The 17,538-nt window shown below is 44.3% G+C and overlaps 1 protein-coding gene across 5 annotated transcripts in view; it reads left to right on the top strand.

Annotated features, from left to right (window-relative positions):
* Kiaa0196 (KIAA0196 ortholog) overlaps positions 1-17,259 on the top strand; it is a 53,282-nt gene extending 36,023 nt beyond the window's left edge. For all 5 annotated transcript variants that reach the window (XM_013521306.1, XM_013521307.1, XM_005397982.2 and 2 more), the window contains 11 exons: positions 567-746; positions 1,207-1,331; positions 2,560-2,722; positions 3,121-3,223; positions 3,312-3,391; positions 6,402-6,505; positions 7,267-7,396; positions 8,971-9,067; positions 11,272-11,425; positions 13,815-13,902; positions 16,879-17,259. In XM_013521306.1, the coding sequence (XP_013376760.1) occupies positions 567-746; positions 1,207-1,331; positions 2,560-2,722; positions 3,121-3,223; positions 3,312-3,391; positions 6,402-6,505; positions 7,267-7,396; positions 8,971-9,067; positions 11,272-11,425; positions 13,815-13,902; positions 16,879-16,935 (1,281 nt within the window). In that variant the 3' untranslated portion in view covers positions 16,936-17,259. The remainder of the gene's footprint in view (positions 1-566; positions 747-1,206; positions 1,332-2,559; positions 2,723-3,120; positions 3,224-3,311; positions 3,392-6,401; positions 6,506-7,266; positions 7,397-8,970; positions 9,068-11,271; positions 11,426-13,814; positions 13,903-16,878) is intronic.
* The last annotated feature ends 279 nt before the right edge of the window (positions 17,260-17,538 follow it).

Genomic DNA, 17,538 nt, shown 5'->3' with positions numbered 1-17,538 from the left:
AAGCTGCCCAGGCTGAGCTCAAACTTGAGATCCCCCTGCCTCAGACTCCGAGTGCTGAGACTAGAGGCATATTCCCCAACACCTAGCTCAATCTTATTTCTTATAATTAAAAGAATTTATTGACTTTCAAGAAGATAGAAACTATAAAGGCTGTAACTTTTTGTTTTGCTTTATCTATTAGGAAATATAATGATTTTTATCAAGAGAAAAAAAAATGGGCCTGAAATTTATATGTAGGGTATTTTCACCCATAAATTTAATCTAAAATATTTTAAGTATTCTAAGATTAGATATGTTCATCAAATCACATGAGAAAAATTATCAATATTCACTTTTTATATTCTTTTATATGAGACTTCCCATATGAAATCTATTCATTACTGAATGTCTGATGTCCATTGCTAATCATCCTATGTGAAGTAGGAAATGAGTATGTCCAAAGCTTAAACTACATCTCAAGCTATGACCAAGCCCCCTTAGTTGCTGTATCATTTAAAATCTAATGTAGGTACTAGTAGTTGATGATCTACTCCATTATAATAGATTTAATTCGCCACTTTGCACAGCCAAGCGAATTGATGCCCAAGCTGAAAGAGTTGGGAGCTACCATGGATGGATTTCATCGTTCCTTTGAATACATACAGGACTATGTCAACATTTATGGTCTGAAGATCTGGCAGGAAGAAGTCTCTCGTATTATAAATTATAATGTGGAGCAAGAATGCAATAACTTCTTAAGAACAAAGGTAGCTACTAAGTTTTAAAATTCTTTACCGAGTTTGTTATTTCTTATGTTTAAAATGCACACCTCCAACCTCTGAGAAGCCAATAGGTTTACTTAAATAGTTAGTAAAAGATGGTCAGAGTACCTAGAGGAGCTCTGGAGGTGAAATTTATTTAAAATTATTGTATTTCCTCCTTGGAAAAATGTCTACTTAAGTTCTTTGTCCTAAAACAGAAAACTAAACGTGCAAGCACCAGTGCTGAGGTCTTGGAAGTTTCTCTCTCTCTCCTCCATTCCCTTTATCACAGTTGTTCTGTTTTAATGTTGTAATAACGTGTCTGGGAGGATATTACTCACTGTTTTCCTCTTTATGGCTGGGAACATTTGTCACGCTTCATGGAACTTTATCCTTGTGAAACCATGTGAAGAAAGGATAACTGGGTTACTCTATCCAACTAATTGTTTATGGTTTTGTTTTCCAGATTCAAGACTGGCAGAGTATGTACCAGTCCACCCACATTCCAATACCAAAGTTTACACCTGTGGATGAGTCCGTAACATTTATTGGTCGGCTGTGCCGAGAAATCTTGCGAATCACAGACCCAAAGTAAGTGCTGTGGATTCTGCTGAGCCCTGCAGGTGGTCTCATCTGCTCCTGTGTCTCTGTGGCACACTCCCCAGTGTGGCACTCGGGCCCTGGAGTTGCATTTGTCACCTCGTACTCTGACCCTCCAAGGTGACTTCCTTGTTTCTGAGTTGAGCCTACAGGCTGCTGGATGTTGAGCATTCACCTGTGTGCTCGTCTCAGCACCTCGTCCACATCTGTGCATTTCCTCCTTACCCCCATCTTAGGATGGAAGCATTGTTCTTATTCCCATTTTAAAGATGGAGTAACTGAGCCACAGGAAAGCTGAGTCACCTTAGAGGACCCAGAATACTGTACTTGCCAACCCATCTGCCTCCCAAGCCCAACACACTGCACTGGTCCAGGGCAGACTACATAGGTTTGTGCACAGGGAATCCCTTACTCTATGTCTGGGTCACTTGAGTTGTACACTCAGAGGGACTGGATAAAAATCTCAGAATTAAAATGGCCCTTAAGAATATTTAGGCGGAGTCTAGGGTGAGGACAGCATACTGCCTCCAAATCCAGGGGACCCTGTCTGGGTTTCTTCTGTTTCTTCACCGAGCCACAGACAAAGCCCTGAGATCACCTGCAGGAAGGATGTGCTCGTGTCCTCCCAGGGCTCTTGCTCACTGCCTAGATATTGTGGAAATACCCAGGAAAAAGTGCTCCTGCTCTTTCTCTGTCCACCGCCACATATGTAGTGGAGTTTGTGTAAAGGAAATGTTCTTACATCCTGGATCCTTTGTATCACTGCCCTGTCTGGGGTTGACAAACTGTATCTAAACTGTATCCAAAATTTCCAGCAGGAATAAGGAATTTTGTCTGATTCATGGGCCAAAAAGAGTAAATGATCCGAAAGGTTCTGTAGCTCTTCCTTTCATGGAATCCATGGGTTAAATTGCTGACGGCATTTTACCATGTGTTCCAGAAAATAAGAGTGGGCCTTATATATTAACTTGTGCTCCAAAAGACACCTCATTTGAAGAAAGGTGGCCCTTTCTAAGCTGAACCCACTAAGCTCCAGCTCCTGGTCCCCGGCGTGGTCGTGTGCAGATCTGTTGATGTCGAGACACTGAGGTCAGGAAGCACAAGTCACATAGCTGCTGCTCTGGGTGTGTGATGTCCCAGATCCTGTTCAAAGCCATATCTCTTCAGGGTGAATTCTGAGCTGCTCTGGGGCTTTTGGTTTGCTTTGCTTTTGTTTTAGAATGACGTGTCACATAGACCAGCTGAACACCTGGTATGATATGAAAACGCACCAGGAAGTGACCAGCAGCCGCCTTTTCTCAGAAATCCAGACCACCTTGGGGACGTTTGGTCTGAACGGCTTGGACAGACTTCTGTGCTTCATGATTGTGAAAGAGCTGCAGGTGAGCTCCGGGTCCCGTGTGCCTGGGTTGCTACCCAGCAGACAATGAGAGCAGATCTGGCCAAGTTAAATTCCTAACTTTCTTTCATGCTTTTTTATACTAATGTGAAGCATATACAGGTTACTCAGAAAAGCTGAGCATAAACTTTCGGCCAGCATAGTATAAATACACTGTTTTTGTGAGTTTCAACTTAGGAATAAAAGACTTTTTATATTTGAAGCCAGTAACGCGTCCCCACAGGATCTGTTTCTAGCGGGAACATTAGTCATTGCTTTTCTCTATTTAGAGGCTATGTGACTTTTCTTAAGTGAAGTCTGTTTCTGCCTAGCACTTGAGTTAGCCAGAGTATTTATTCATTCATTATGTTTGGTTCCTTGATCATGTCTTCTTGTTTTTAGAATTTCCTCAGTATGTTTCAGAAAATCATCCTGAGAGACAGAACTGTTCAGGACACTTTAAAAACTCTCATGAATGCTGTCAGCCCCCTGAAAAGCATTGTAGGTGAGTGTCCTGCGATCAGCCTGCTGTGGAAATAACAATATTGCCTTTCTCAAATTACTAAATAGAAAATTATGTTTTAACCTTTCAGCAAATTCAAATAAAATTTATCTTTCTGCCATTGCCAAAACACAGAAGATTTGGACCCCTTACCTCGAGGCAATAATGAAGGTATGTTGTGGGAGAGGGGATGATAATTGCTATAGACTTTAAATTAATCATTTTCTTGTAACTTGGTGGCTTAATGAAAGCTGCTTGTCTTTGTTTTGTCATTGGAACAAAAGTATTAAGCTGGCATGGTGGCACATTCCTGTAATCCTGCACTTGGAAGCTGAGGCACAGGGATCACAAGTTCAGCCCCTGACTGTGCAACTTAGCAACTTACAGACTACGTCTCAGAATAAAAATTTTTAAAGGCCAGGGATGTAGTTCAGTAAAAGGTCTTGGTTTCAGTATTTCCGGTACTATCTTTCTCTTCCTTTTGGGAGCTGTTATTGACTAAGCTTTTTATGGTCCTATCCATTCCTTCTCTTGCGCTCAGTAAAACTAGCTCCTTTTGAAATGCCTTTGGCCAGAGTGCTTGTATACAAGATGAAGTTCCTCTTCAAGTACATCTAGTAAAGCAAATTTTCCTTTTCCAAATCCAAGTCTTCTCCAAGTAGCTATTAGAGAAGTTGCATAGATGTTAGGAAACAGGGTTCTCTGGGACATAATTATCCTTACATTATGAGTAAAAGACTGTGTCTTTGGAAATTAGGAATAAAGACCAGCAAGATTAATTGGCTGGGTGGAACCCCAGCTAATTTCAGAATGCAGTCACCTGCTTTCCTGCCTTTCCCCAGGGCTGTGACCCCAGGGAGCCTCTGCTCTATACACATCCCTTTTTATCACTGGATGATTCGAGATGGCCAATGGCACTTAATTGAACACCTGCTGTGCACAAGGCATTGTCAGTCACTGCAAGTGACAGTCGGTTGAAACACTACCTGTCTTGTTGCAAAGATTATTTACAATTTCATAGGAAAGAGTAGATTTCCTGGAGGAAAATAGGATTCATGCTTGGAAGTGTCATGTACCATGGGAAGTCTTGAATGCCAAGCTCTACGCCAGTTATATACTGAGACAGTACTCATTAGTGCCTCTGCTGGAGTCACACCGTATTCCTGCCGATTTCAGGGAGTAGGAGTTTTGGGTTTGTTTCTTTTTACTTTACTTTGGACCACTAAACAACCAGTAAATAACACAAGGAGCCTGTGGCTGTTTACCATGCCCTCTTGTTAGGTAGGTCTGACATTCCCTTAGCTCCTGAATGCAGGTACTGTGTGCTTCTTAGGCCAAGTTTCAGAGTGCTAGACAACCTTTTAGGAGGAGTGGAAAAATTACCTGTGGTTGGACAGTCCTGAGTCTCAACTACGGGCATCTAGGGGGATAGAGCAATTCTGTGCAGAGACTCAGAGGTTTCCCCCAGGCTTACGAGGTGGCTCTCTCCTAGCTACTAGACTGTTATTTATACTTGCTTGGTGATTCACTGGTAACCAAGTAACTGTGTCTCAGTCGGTGATCTTTTAGTGAAGCCCCCAGAGGCAAACTTGTCTTTTTTCATGGATTAGGGAACTTGCAGTCACTAAACCAGTGTCTGTCTGGAACAACGATGCGAATGTTCTGTGCAGTCACGTGCAGCTTTTGCGACACTAAGTGTTCAGTTACACATTGTCCTGGACACGCAATTCCAGAAAAATCTTGGAGAAAGAGTGGTAGACCAGTATCCCTAAATAGACACGTAAATGGGTAGTATGTGTCTGTCACTTATCCCAGCTGTGTAGTGTCTCTGGCAGCTCATTAAATTTGGAAGTATGTTAGTAGCAAAAATAAAAAATGTTGGTCATGAAGATTCAGTATAACATTAAGAACAAGTTATATTAACTTTTACTTCCATTTCTAGATGGATGTTTTAAACCCTTGTCATAAGAGTTAAACAAGGAATTACATGGGCCATAGGCAAAGTTTGAGAGCCCTTTTGAGTCCCCTGAGAACTTACTTTCTTGGTCTTGCCAAATTCCATTTTTTTTTTTCCTTTTTTTGAGACAAGGTCTCACAGTGTAGTTCAGGCGGGCCTTGAACTCGTGGCAATCCCGCTTCAGCTCCTGAGTGCCACTTTATTCTAATTGTTAAACAGTATTTTTCTGTAAATTAGGATTTCTTATTTATAAATAGCATTTGGGCCAGGGATATAGCTCAGTGGTACAAGTGCCTACCTGGCAGTAAGGTCCTGAGTTTGATTCTTGATACCCACAAAAAAACCTTTTAAATAGCATTTCTGTATTGGCTTTTATTTTCTCCACATAAATGGAATAATAGTCTTATAAGAATAGTGGTTGCAAGGAAAATATTTGAGGTTACTTCATATTTGTGTTACTCCATTTATCTGCTTTCATCACTTTTAGGAAAGGCTTTAACACAGATTTGTTCTCATAGTTTGATTATTACATTATATTACAACTTGGTTTCCGTTGTTACTCTCTCTTTTATTTTGCACATAGGTTTATTTTACATTATTCTGAGATGGCGTTTGTAGGCTCCACCAGATTCCCAAAGGGCTTCAAGGCACACAAAAAGATTGAGAACCCTGGATTAAGAGTCTCATTGATAGCAAGGAGAAAGATTTTATTATATTTCATCCGGATAATTACCTGACCTGTAGGAAGATTTTATTATATTTCATCCGGATAATTACGTGACCTGTAGTCGTGTGTGGTATGGACTGACATGTTCACTAAATGTGAGACTACGGTGGTAAAGTGGCATCCTTTGGCCCTGAGATGAAGTCGGGCTTCTTGTAGCAGCTGCTCAGCCTGCAGTTTGTCCCAAATGAAAAACATGTAGCTTGAAAACTGATACCTTTGGTTCCTGAACAACTGAACATTAGTGGATCATTTGGTAAATCTTAGCTTTGGGGGCGGTTTTGGGGTTGGTGTGTAGCAGGCTACCTAGGTGTTCCTTGAGGGGTGTCTCCTGTTCAACCATGGTGACACGGTCCTAGCCATGGAGCCAGGCAGGAAGTCCCCCCATTATTCCAGAGTGCTGTGCTCGCTCCCATGGTCACTTGGCATCTCTGTTTGCCTCCTCACTCAGTTTGAAGCACTCAGATGTTTACCTCCTCTCTCGCTGTTGTTGTTTACAGGTTGGGCAGATGCAGATTCTGAGGCAACAGATTGCAAATGAATTAAATTACTCTTGTCGGTTTGACTCCAAACATCTGGCAGCTGCTCTGGAGAATCTAAATAAGTAAGTGCCAGCACGTGAAGCAGCCGTCTGGGGCTCGGATTGTTCACTATCCAAGCATCACAGTTTCTTTACCTCTTATTCTTTTAAGTTCTTTTTGGGGAAGCGATCTCTGAACTGTTTGGGATCTTCTGTGAATTTCTTGACCTCTTTTCCATGGGTTTAAAAAAAATATATGCCTTCAGAAACCTCTTCCCAAGTATTGGCTCTTGCTTTTTTTTTTTTTTGACGAATTTACTTGATCTACCAACATATATTGATCATCTGACATCCCCCCAGACACTGCAATAGTCCTTGGCATGAATTTGGAAAACAGTTACCCAAATCCTCAGTAGACATATGGTCATCCTGAGGGCTTGCTAGTTCATCTGGTCACCCAGAGGGCAATGGAAGATGTATTGACACAAGTGCCCTCCCTTACCCAGCACCAGCTCTCATTTCCAGCCTCCTTTTGAGAGCTAAACAGTGACAGGAAGTCACTGCTTTTGACCAAGTGGGTACTGAAGCGGTTGGCCAACTCATAAGACATTTGAGTGCCGAAAGCATTTGTTTAGGTTAACTCCAAAGGAAAGCAATGCCAGGTCACATTTTCCACTTTGGAGCAGTCACAGGTGTGAAAATGGGACTTGGAAGGAGCAAGCCCCCATTTTACAGATGAGGAAACAGCCCCCGCACCCCCCCAAGTTGACGGTCATTGGCCTGTGTTGATGGTTGTGAAAATTCAGCTAATCATTGTGTTTATCACTGGTTTTTCTGCCACCTAGGGCTCTCCTGGCAGATATTGAAGCCCACTACCAGGACCCTTCGCTTCCTTACCCCAAGGAAGACAACACACTCTTGTATGAGATCACGGCCTATCTGGAGGCAGCTGGCATCCACAACCCGCTGAATAAGGTTAGTGAGGAAAGCATGCAGTAGTATGGTAGAGGGCAGTGTGGTGCGAAAGGTGATCTGGCTCCACTCGCGGATTATTGGGAAAATAGTGGAGACTTGGGTTCTGTCAGGCTCCGTTCTGTCAGTCAGGCACTCCACCCTTTCCGAGCTGCCTGCTTGGGGCGGTGAGAAGAGGGGGTGTAGTGCTGGTCAGAGCTCAGGGGAAAGTGACAGTGCTGTGTCAGCAGAAGGGAGGAGTCTGGGCTTTGGTGGGGGTTTTGATGGCTCAGCCGAACGGTCACATGGGTCCATCTGAAGATGCTGCACTCGCACTGACAATAATGGCATTATGGGGGCGGGAGGGAGCAGTCCTGGGCTCTTGCTTAAGCTAGTACCAGACCTCACTGGTGGCAAAACCCGCTCTGCACTGATAGACAGTTTGTACTCATTAGTTGCCCTCCTCATTATGAGTATTTATATGTTTCGTGCAGAAACACTGATGCCTTTGATCCAGGGTGTTATCCTGATTATTTTCTAAAGCCCATGAAATCAGAAGTTCTCATATCTGTATTTATCTCTCTGGTTTGGGATAAAAGGTTATGGGATAAAAGGTTATGAATAGCAGCTGATGGATGTTAAACAGATACTTAGTGTTTACTCTGTGCCAGGCACTTTGCTGGCCCGGCGCTGGGCTACCTCACAGCAGCCTGTGAAGGAAGCCATTCGTGGGAGCACCTGAGGCCGTGGGAGCTTGCCGGCTTCCCCAGGCTCTGCAGCACCACACTGGAGCGCCGAGCAGGGCTCTGCCGGGCCTGCACTCGCTGCCTCCCGGGGACGTGGAGCTGGCTGGGAGGCAGGGGTGGCTGCCCGTGTTCATCTTCTGCCACGTTATCTCGGGGAGGCCAGCCTGCATCATCGCCAGGGAAAGCAAGCCGCCAGCAGGACTTGGCTTTCTTCCATGCTGGTCGAGCACCTTCACTCACTACTACCTGGCTCTTCCCCTCTCTCCGTTGTCCCTCCTTTCCTCTTCTCCTTGCTTAACCCCCTACCTTGGTCCTTCTCTCCAGCTCCACCTTCTTGGCTACTTTTTTTTTTCACCGCAGATTGAACCCATGACCTTCCTATTGATCCTCAGAACTGTTTTTATTTTGAGACAAGATCTCGCTTGGTCTGCATGTTGTCCAGGCTGGGCTCAAACTTGTGATGCTCCTGCCTCAGCCTTCCAGAGTGCTGGGATTACAGGTGTGCACCACCACGCTCCGCTCCTTGACTGCTCTTAATTTTGCTGTCCCTCCTATTGTTTTTCATCCTCCCTTTCTCCTTTCCCTTCCTTCAATGGCATTAACAAGATTCAGACGGAAGGAACTACTCATCTCTCAGCAAAATATTTCTTTTCAGAAGGGCTAAAACTGGGCCATAAGCTTTACTTTTGGATGGAGGCAGAGGTGTTAAGTAGAACTGTGAAGGCAGTTAATCTAATATTTTAGGGGATCTGAAGAGCAAACCGAAGTACACTGAGGCTTCTCATTTGAAAATGTGTTCTGTGTTGTGTGGTAAGAAGAAGCCATCAATTTCCCTTGCCTTTCTCTCTCCAGATCTACATAACGACAAAGCGCTTGCCCTACTTCCCAGTGGTCAACTTCCTGTTTCTGATTGCTCAGCTGCCAAAACTTCAGTACAGCAGAAACCTGGGTACTGTATGATGCTCATTCTTTATAATAAGGAGCAGAAGCGGTAGATTGATACTCGAGTGTGAGATCTTTTCTTACTTAAATGCTTCTATGAAATCCGTGTCTTTGTGCCTCTAATGTGTGACGCCCATTGGTAAAATGTAGAGTGAATTTAAAAATCAGCCAACTACAGTCCCCCTTCCTCAGGGTGATTATCCAGCTTGCAGAATGGACGAGGGATCTTTCCTCTCCTCTCATTTAATGTCTGAGCAGCTGTTATGGTGTGAAGAGGCTTCTTTTACTTAATGTTCTATTCTTTATCTCGTGCCCTTTGCCTCCATGTAGGAAGAACTGTAATGCGAATAATAACAGCAGAGTTAAGGAGATAAGACCAAAACACAAAAATGAACAAGAACACCAACAAAAGGAGCTAAGACCAGTATATATCTTATATATGTGCATGTTGAGCTATTTGATATAAACAGTAGATACTAGACACTTTCAATATATCTGTCCTGTATATAGCCATACTTTTCTGTCAATGATCAGTTTATTTTGAACATTTTTATAATTACTTAATAGATTCCCAAGTAATTTCTGTGTCTCCAAGCATGGTATCCAACCAAGTAGGAATTTTTAAATCCACTGTGTTCATTTAATTTAGAAAGCAGCATGATAACCAGAGCGTTTCTAAAAATGACACTATATATTATTTCCCTTAACCAGAGATCCCAAAATGTATTTCTTCCTTAAAGTAGCTCCCTTCCTAGTTCATAAGCTAGGGGTACAAATGTAGCCTCTTTAGTGGTTTCATCCTCTCATTCAAAGGTACTTGCTGTGCGTAGACGTTTTTCCTGTGATAGTGCTCATCGCTGCCACAGACGCGGCACCCGGTGTCCCCGGTGCATACTCGCCGTGGGAGGGAGGGAGCAGGTGTGTGTGGTTCTGGCTTCACTGTTTCTCCCCAGCGTGGCTCTGGCCAGTGCGCCACGCCTCACACAGTGCGGCTCTCCTGGGCTGCTTCTGGCTCCACCCAGTGCTCTGAAGCAGTTCAAAGCACACCTGAGACTATGATAAAAGTGCATCTCAGGGTTCAGAGAGTTGTCTTCCCTCTCAGTGCTCCCTGTGTTGCTACTGAGAATATTTTCTCACAAACTGGCTTTTCTGTTCACTTAGTGATGGTTTTCTCAGGTAATTTTAATGTTGGTGATACCCAGTTTACCCCCCTACTTTCTTCAGAATCACACTTCCTGTGTCATGTATATGAAAGCTTTGTCCACCCCAGGGTTACAAAGTCGTTCTCCTAGGTATTCTTCTAAGAGCTTTTTTTAGAATCAGCTGTAAAGCTGATTCTAGCTTTACATTGAAGTCTGGGTCTGTCTTGAATTATTTTTTGTGGACAAGGATCAAGGTTCATTTTTCCCTCCTATGTTATCCAGTTTCGGTACTGTTTGTTGAGAAGATTTGTCCGCTAAATTGTTTACTATATTGGTGGAAATTCAGACAACTGTGTAAGACTGGTATTATTTCTAGGTTCTCTGTTGTGTTCCATTTGTGTGTTTGTCTATCCTATGCCAAAGCTGTCTTGATTCTGTGACATTATAGTGAGCCTTGAGAACAGGCAGCATAAATCTGCCCACTTTTTAACAACGTGTTTCCCTTTGGAGACCCTGTGCTCCCCTCCTATTTCCAGTGCTGCCACCCAGGCAGAAGTCAGAGTCTGTCGATGTTGGCAGAAACTCTCAGTACAGAGCCAGCGTGGGCAGTGACTCATGCCATAGATTTCTTCCCTCAACTGTTCTGACTTTGGCGGATTCTAGTCTTACATAACATTCAAATCGGTGTTTAAAGATTCAGGGAGAGGACCTGGTATGTTATGCCATCATTAACTGAAGTCAACTGCAGGCGCCATTTACTTTCTCATTTACACTGATCTATTCCTTAAAGTTTTCTACAACCGCACGCATTAGTTTTATAGCCCAAAAGAAAGAGTGCTGAGATTTATGAAAATTTGTGCTCACTTCATTGTTCTGCATCCCTTACACCCTGTCTTCCGTCAGTCACTGTGGCTAACTCCAGTCATAGTCCCAGGCTGTCATGCCTCCAGGTGTCACCTGCCCATGACCATGTGGGCCCCAGATACTGTGACATGCGTGAGACAAATGTTAACAAATGCTGCCAAGGCAGACACTTCACTCAGCGCTGTCGTGTGTCCCCTTCTTGCAGGGATGGTCTGCCGCAAACCTGCTGACCCCGTGGACTGGCCGCCGCTCGTCCTGGGCCTGCTCACTCTGCTGAAGCAGTTTCATTCCCGGTACACCGAGCAGTTCCTGGCACTGATCGGCCAGTTTATCCGCTCCACAGTGGAGCAGTGTACAAGGTACGGAAGATGGAGCTTAGCGCCCCAAAGCAGGACCTGACCGTGCCTGGCGAATTCCTCTTCTCTCTCTAGCAGAGACAGGCCAGTGGCTGCTTCTCCTTCTGGGTCAGGGTGCAGCTCCTTGTCTGGACCCATCACTGACATGCCCATCCTCAGTCAGCGTACAGGGCAGAACCCTGCGGTGTACTTGCAGGGGTTCCCAGGAATGATTCAAGCCTGCACCTGGCAACCACCATGAGGGAAAAAGTGCATCTTCTTACCCGCCTGTCTTGGATCAAGCTTTGTACCTCAGTGCGCTCCTGTTGGGCCACTGCCCAGAGCTGGTCCCCTTCGGTGGGCACACACCGCCTCTCAAGGCCACACGCTGTGCTGCTAAAACTTGAGCATGCCTGACTGTGGTGATTAGAAACCCGCATGTCTGGGAATGCCGCACACTGAGTTTTTGCCACCCTTGAGATTACAAAGACACTTGCGATTGCCTGCCTTGGTGATGTCACTTCCGGGTTATGGTGCAAACTGTTGCTTTGCCTTTTAGATGAGCCCCTCCCACCTGTCCCTGGCTGCAGTCACAGGAAGTTGCTACCAGCTTGGGGACCTTTTCTGCGATTTGTGTTGCCCATCATAAAGTGTGGCTTCCCAAGCTGAGGCTGCAGATGCAGCTTTTGCATTCTTTGTACGTCCTAGAGACTTTGCTGTGAGCTGCAGTGAGGCCTATTTTTCAACATGTCAGGTAGTGAAGTAAACAAATACTGATGTTTTTCTAGGATACATGGCCAGACTTGTTTAAAAAGCAGATTTTTAAACAGTTGAATCATAGAAGAGATCCCAGCAGGATAGGAAACTCAAAAATGAAATTGCAGTAATAATCATAGATTGAGGTCCTTTGGAAAGCAGAACCGGGGGCACTTGAAACCTTAGCACATCGGGCTCTGGAGTGGAGGCAAGGGCTGCAGCTGACATCATTATTTGGAGGTGACTGCCACTGCTGGCCATCCCCAACCATAGTTTCCTGTCTGTCGAGCACTGGCAAGTCCCTCTTCCTCTCTAGTGACTGTAAAGGTGTAAGTGTGGAGCCCTGCCTGGTGGTACAGGCCTGCAACCCAAGCATTCTGGGAGGCTGAGGCAGGTTTGTAAGTGCAGGTACAGCCTGGGCAACTTAACGGAGATCTTGTCTCAAATAAAAAATGGAAAAGGGCTGAGGATGGAGCTTAGGGCAAAGACCATGGGCCAATCTCCAGGACTACAAAACAGAAATAAGTAAGATGTTCAAGTGTGGCTGTCCAGCATGTTTCGGGCAACCTGAGAGTAATCAGCATGGACCAGGAGCACAGCTATAGGTCAAGGTTTCCGACTCAGCAGCACAGAGGAGCATAAGGAACCTGGGTGTATAGAGTCACACCCACCCACGTGCCTTATTCTTGCCCCAAGCAGAGCAAACCCAGCCCTGGTCCACCCTTGAGGGTTGGCAAGAATGAGACCTTTTCCAGGTGCAGTCACTCTTAACCTTTGCAGACGCAGCAGATCACCTGAGAAATAGATCAGTAATTCAGTACCATAAGGCCCTTTCTTAATTAGAAAGTGCCAGTTGGTACATAAATTGGAAATAGGTTTAATACTTAAAGATTCCTTTGAGTAGAAACCTAAAGGGGTGCTACCTCTCTGTAGGGAAGCTGAGGTATACCCTGCTCTAGAACAGTGCTCGGTATTATAGTTGAAAGAATGAATACATGAGTAGGATCCCCTATGAAGAACTGTTAGGTGCTGCATTTATTTGACATTCTTGGGGTTTTTTTTCTTGTTTTGGGGGTTTTTTCAGTTTTTTTCTGGTACCAGGAATCGAACTCACAACCTTGCACTTACCAGGCAGGTGCTGAGCCACTGAGCTAAATCCCCAGCCCCTTATTTGACATTCCCAAATACACAACAATGCCAGATCCTGGGATTTATAAGGATGAAGCAAAACCCAGGCTATCAAAGAGTTGTGCTCTAGATAGGAGGCTGGCACAGAAGAACTGAGAAGGGAGAGGCTTGGAGAAAGACCCCACGTGTGAACCCGGTCGGTCAGGGAGGACCTCAGGGAGGAGGAAGTGTCCAAGCTGGGACTTGGAGATGTTTGCCTTCAGGGAAGTGTGCAGAACGCGTGCTGGGCATGAGAAGTTTAAGCACAGCAGGGATCACAGTGTCAACCAGAGAAAAGTTCAGGTTTTGTCCTCCAGGGTGGGATCCTGAAGATGTGAGAGCAGGATAACTTGGTAAGAATCCAGAGGATGCCCTGTGGCGTTGTTCCTTGACTTCATTTTGGTAATCGATGGCACATTTAGTCTTCGTTATTTTAGCCGAGGTCTGTCACGTGCCAAGCAGTGAACTGATCCCAGCCTCTCTCTTACAGCCAGAAGATCCCTGAAATGCCTGCAGAAGTCGTGGGTGCTCTTCTGTTTCTGGAGGACTACGTCCGGTACACCAAGCTCCCCAGACGGGTAAGCCGCACAGGGAAAGAGCACTGCCGAAGAGCTGCGCGCACAGGGTGCTGCCTGCTGCAGGGGCAGCCGGGGACCTAGGGGGTGTGAGGCCGTGGGGGAGCGCCACCCCTGCTGCACCCAGTGTGCTCTCCCCACCATCCCAGCGGCAAGAGGCCCAGTTCCCTCCTGGCCTACTCCCCACGGTACCCTCCTCCTGCCATCGCTCAGGGAGACTGGTGAGCCACAGGGCAAAGCTGCAGGGAGTCCTCACTGGCTGGGGGAGACGTCATCTCTGTGCCTTGTCCTTTCCACCTGGTGCTCACAGCAAGTCCGGTTAACTCCATGCTGCGGGTGCCTCTGCGGGTCATTGCTTCCTAAACTGAGAGACTACTTTTTACCTTCTAAGAAATTCCTTTCCTTCCTCAGTCCTATCGCAACTTGATGCAAAAATAGAAAGACTTTGAACAGAAGCTGAAGTCATTCCAGATCTTTAAAAGCGATTAGCCCAGGAATTGAAGATACTTTTCTAAATAACAAAAGCCAAAGATTATTCCTTCAGATTAACTAGCAGTGTCATATGTAGTGAAATGACGGTACAGTTTTCCTAAAGTTAGGACTGTAAAAGTGATAAGGCAGTACTGTTTCTCCTGCTACTTTTGTTGCACAGTGTGCATGGTAAACAGAAAATAGAGTGAATATCAAGAAGACCAAAATTTGTATTGTTTATTGAGAATGTAATTGTCTTCCTTGAATACGGACCTAATAGAGTCGTGTGAAAAAGTACTCAACAAATGAGTTCAGGAAACAATAACTTACAGAATAAATGTACAAAATACATACGTCAATAACCAAAATATAGCCAGGTGTAGTGGCACATGCCTGTAATCCCAGCACTCGGGAGGCTGAAGCAGAAGGATTGCTGCAAGTTTGAGGCCAGCCTGGGCTACATAAGCGAGTTTAAGATCAGCCTGCACTACAAAGCGAGACCCTGTCTCAAAAACAAAACAAAAACCATTTTATGTTTATAAATAATGTGGAAAAGGTCTCATTCACAGACATGGTAAGGATACAACATAGTTAGGGATACCCTTTACAATAAATCTAAAGACAGATTTAGGAAAAAATAAAATTTTGAAAATTTGTGTTTCTGAATGAGGAGAATTGAACATTATGGAGATATATCAGTTCTTTTTAGTTTATCCATTTACCATGGTTACAACCGAAAGCTCAGATTCTTGTTGTTGTCGAGATTGAGCCCAGGACCTTGTACATGCAAGACAAGTCCACCTGCAGTCCTTTTCAATTTTATTTTAAGACAAGGTCCCAAACTTGCAATCCTCCTGTCTCAGCCTCCCACATACCAAGGATTACAGGTATATCCCACCATGTTTGGTTCAGATAATTTTTTTAACTTAAAATTTTTTAAAAATTTCATAGATGTGGGGTTATAAAGGACTATTGTTATAAAAAATATTTTAAATGTATCATATATTAAAAGGTATTGTAAAACTACAAAAATCAAAATAGTATAGCGGTGTAAAATTCAATAATAGAATCAGTGGACAGAATTATGTAGGCTACACATAAACCTAGGAATACGCATACAGTTGTACTATGGAGCAGTAACATCTGAAATTGGGAAAGGAGGCGGCGTCAGTAGTACTGGGATAGTTAGTGCATTCTGGGGTTGAAAATAGCAAACTGATCCCTTCATATCTTTTTCTTATTTAGATAAAATACAGATAAACAATTAGTGTGAAATATGAAGCAAATTAATTAGCAGAAATTTTAGACAAATACCATCTTTTTAGAGAAACAAAAAAAACTATAATGGAAAAGATATCTAATGAAATGACAAATTAATTCTTTGTCAGATGTCTCTTAACTAAGAAAGAAAAGAATCAAAGACTAATTTCCTTGATTTATATTTGTTATTCCACATCAATAAGAAAAAGATTACCAACCCAGTAGGGGAGGGGCCCAAGGATGTTCGCAGCAGGTTTCAGAAGAAACCCTAATGGGAGCGACCTTTGGAAAAGGGGTCAGCCTCACCTGTGTCCTCAGGGCGTCAGCCGAGGTGGCGGGCAGTTACTGTTTCTGCCCTATAGGGAGGTGGACAGTCCTGCCTGAGCCTTCTCAGGGATCTTAGTGAGAGTAGGAATTGGCTGTGAGCCTTTGAGGAGGGGAACTGAGCTTCATCTGTTTCAAAAATCCATAATGTGCTTACCCTGGCTCAGCACTTCTACTGCTAGTTTACCTGCTGGATTCAGGTGCAAAACTGGACCATGATAGGTGCAAGGATGTTGATTTTGTGGAGGTAACAAACAGCACAAGATTATGTGATCACAATTCTAAGTATGTAAATTGGAAGAATTCACATTTAGTTACCAGATTTCCTTTTCTGAAGATGAAAATTAGAGATTTTATTTATTTTTTACTCATCTGAAATTTCTAAATTTCCTCTAACAGGTGATACCTTTATAATCAGAAAAAAAACTGAACCCTGGGTTTTAAAACTACTCATCTGCAGCCCTCAGAAGTCATCTAGTTCCACATCCCAGCCCATTCTGGGCTTCTCCAGGGGTCCCCACAAGAGCCAAGGCGGGCGCGCCTCGGTGACTTTCCCGCCCTTCCCCTGGCCTGGTTCTCCTTAGTTCCCACAGTCCCTGCCAGACACCCTGTTCTCCCTCGGTTCCGTTAAGGAAGGTCGCTGTGTGGCTCCCTGGCGCCTCGGTGCTCCTGACAGATGAGAACACCCCTGAAGGGGGTCATGTTCAGAGTTGGGGAGCTGGGTGGGCACCCTTAGCAGAGCCAAGAAATGAGACACCAGGACTGGGCCACCAGAAGACAGCAGCTGGTCCCAGTGGGCCACCTCTGGGAGTGCAGCCCGTCCCTGGCGCTCACCTTGCTCCACGGGATAGCTTGACTTTTCTAACTTTCCTGTGGGAAATTTTTAACTTGCTCATAATTAAGCTCTTCTGTTTAATATTTCAGGTTGCTGAAGCACATGTGCCTAACTTCATTTTCGATGAGTTCAGAACAGTCCTGTAATTTTTTTTCTTCTACTTCAAATGAAAGGATTGTCCTTAAATCTTCCCATCACTCAAACAGATTTGGAAATGAAACTCAACTACTCACGTAACTACTTTTCCCTCCATTGTGGGAAACGGGAGACGTTCCTAGGAAAGTGTATCTTACGGACTGGTTAACATCATGGTATTATTTGCAGTTTATATCACGTAGAAGCAGAACACATTTTTGTACAGCCTCTTATAAATACTGAATGTAATTGTTACATATAAATCCATTTAGTTTTATGTTCTAAAGAGCTATTTGTGCAACTCCAAATTTTCAGTAAAATTGTATTGCCAATAACCAAGGTATCTTTCTGCTTTCATTTCAAACACGTGTATTCATTCAGACATGGTGTGCAAATCTGTAATATCAGCACTGTGGGACGTTGAAGTGAGAAGATCCCAAGTTTGAGCCCAGCCTGGATGACTTAAGGACTTAGCAAGACTGTCTCAAAATAAAGTGTGAAGGTCCTGGGTTCAGTCCCCAGTATCGCAAAAAGTAAAAGTATATTCATCCTACACAAACCTTGCCTGGAAGGCGGTACACATCTGCGGCCCCCACGATAGTGGGTAGACACAG

The sequence above is a fragment of the Chinchilla lanigera genome, unplaced genomic scaffold (assembly GCF_000276665.1).
Source record: "Chinchilla lanigera isolate Chin_1 unplaced genomic scaffold, ChiLan1.0 scaffold00060, whole genome shotgun sequence".
NCBI classification, from domain to species: Eukaryota; Metazoa; Chordata; class Mammalia; order Rodentia; family Chinchillidae; genus Chinchilla; species Chinchilla lanigera.
The sequence above is the reverse complement of the archived record's forward strand: the minus strand, read 5'-3'. Positions and strand labels throughout refer to the sequence as shown.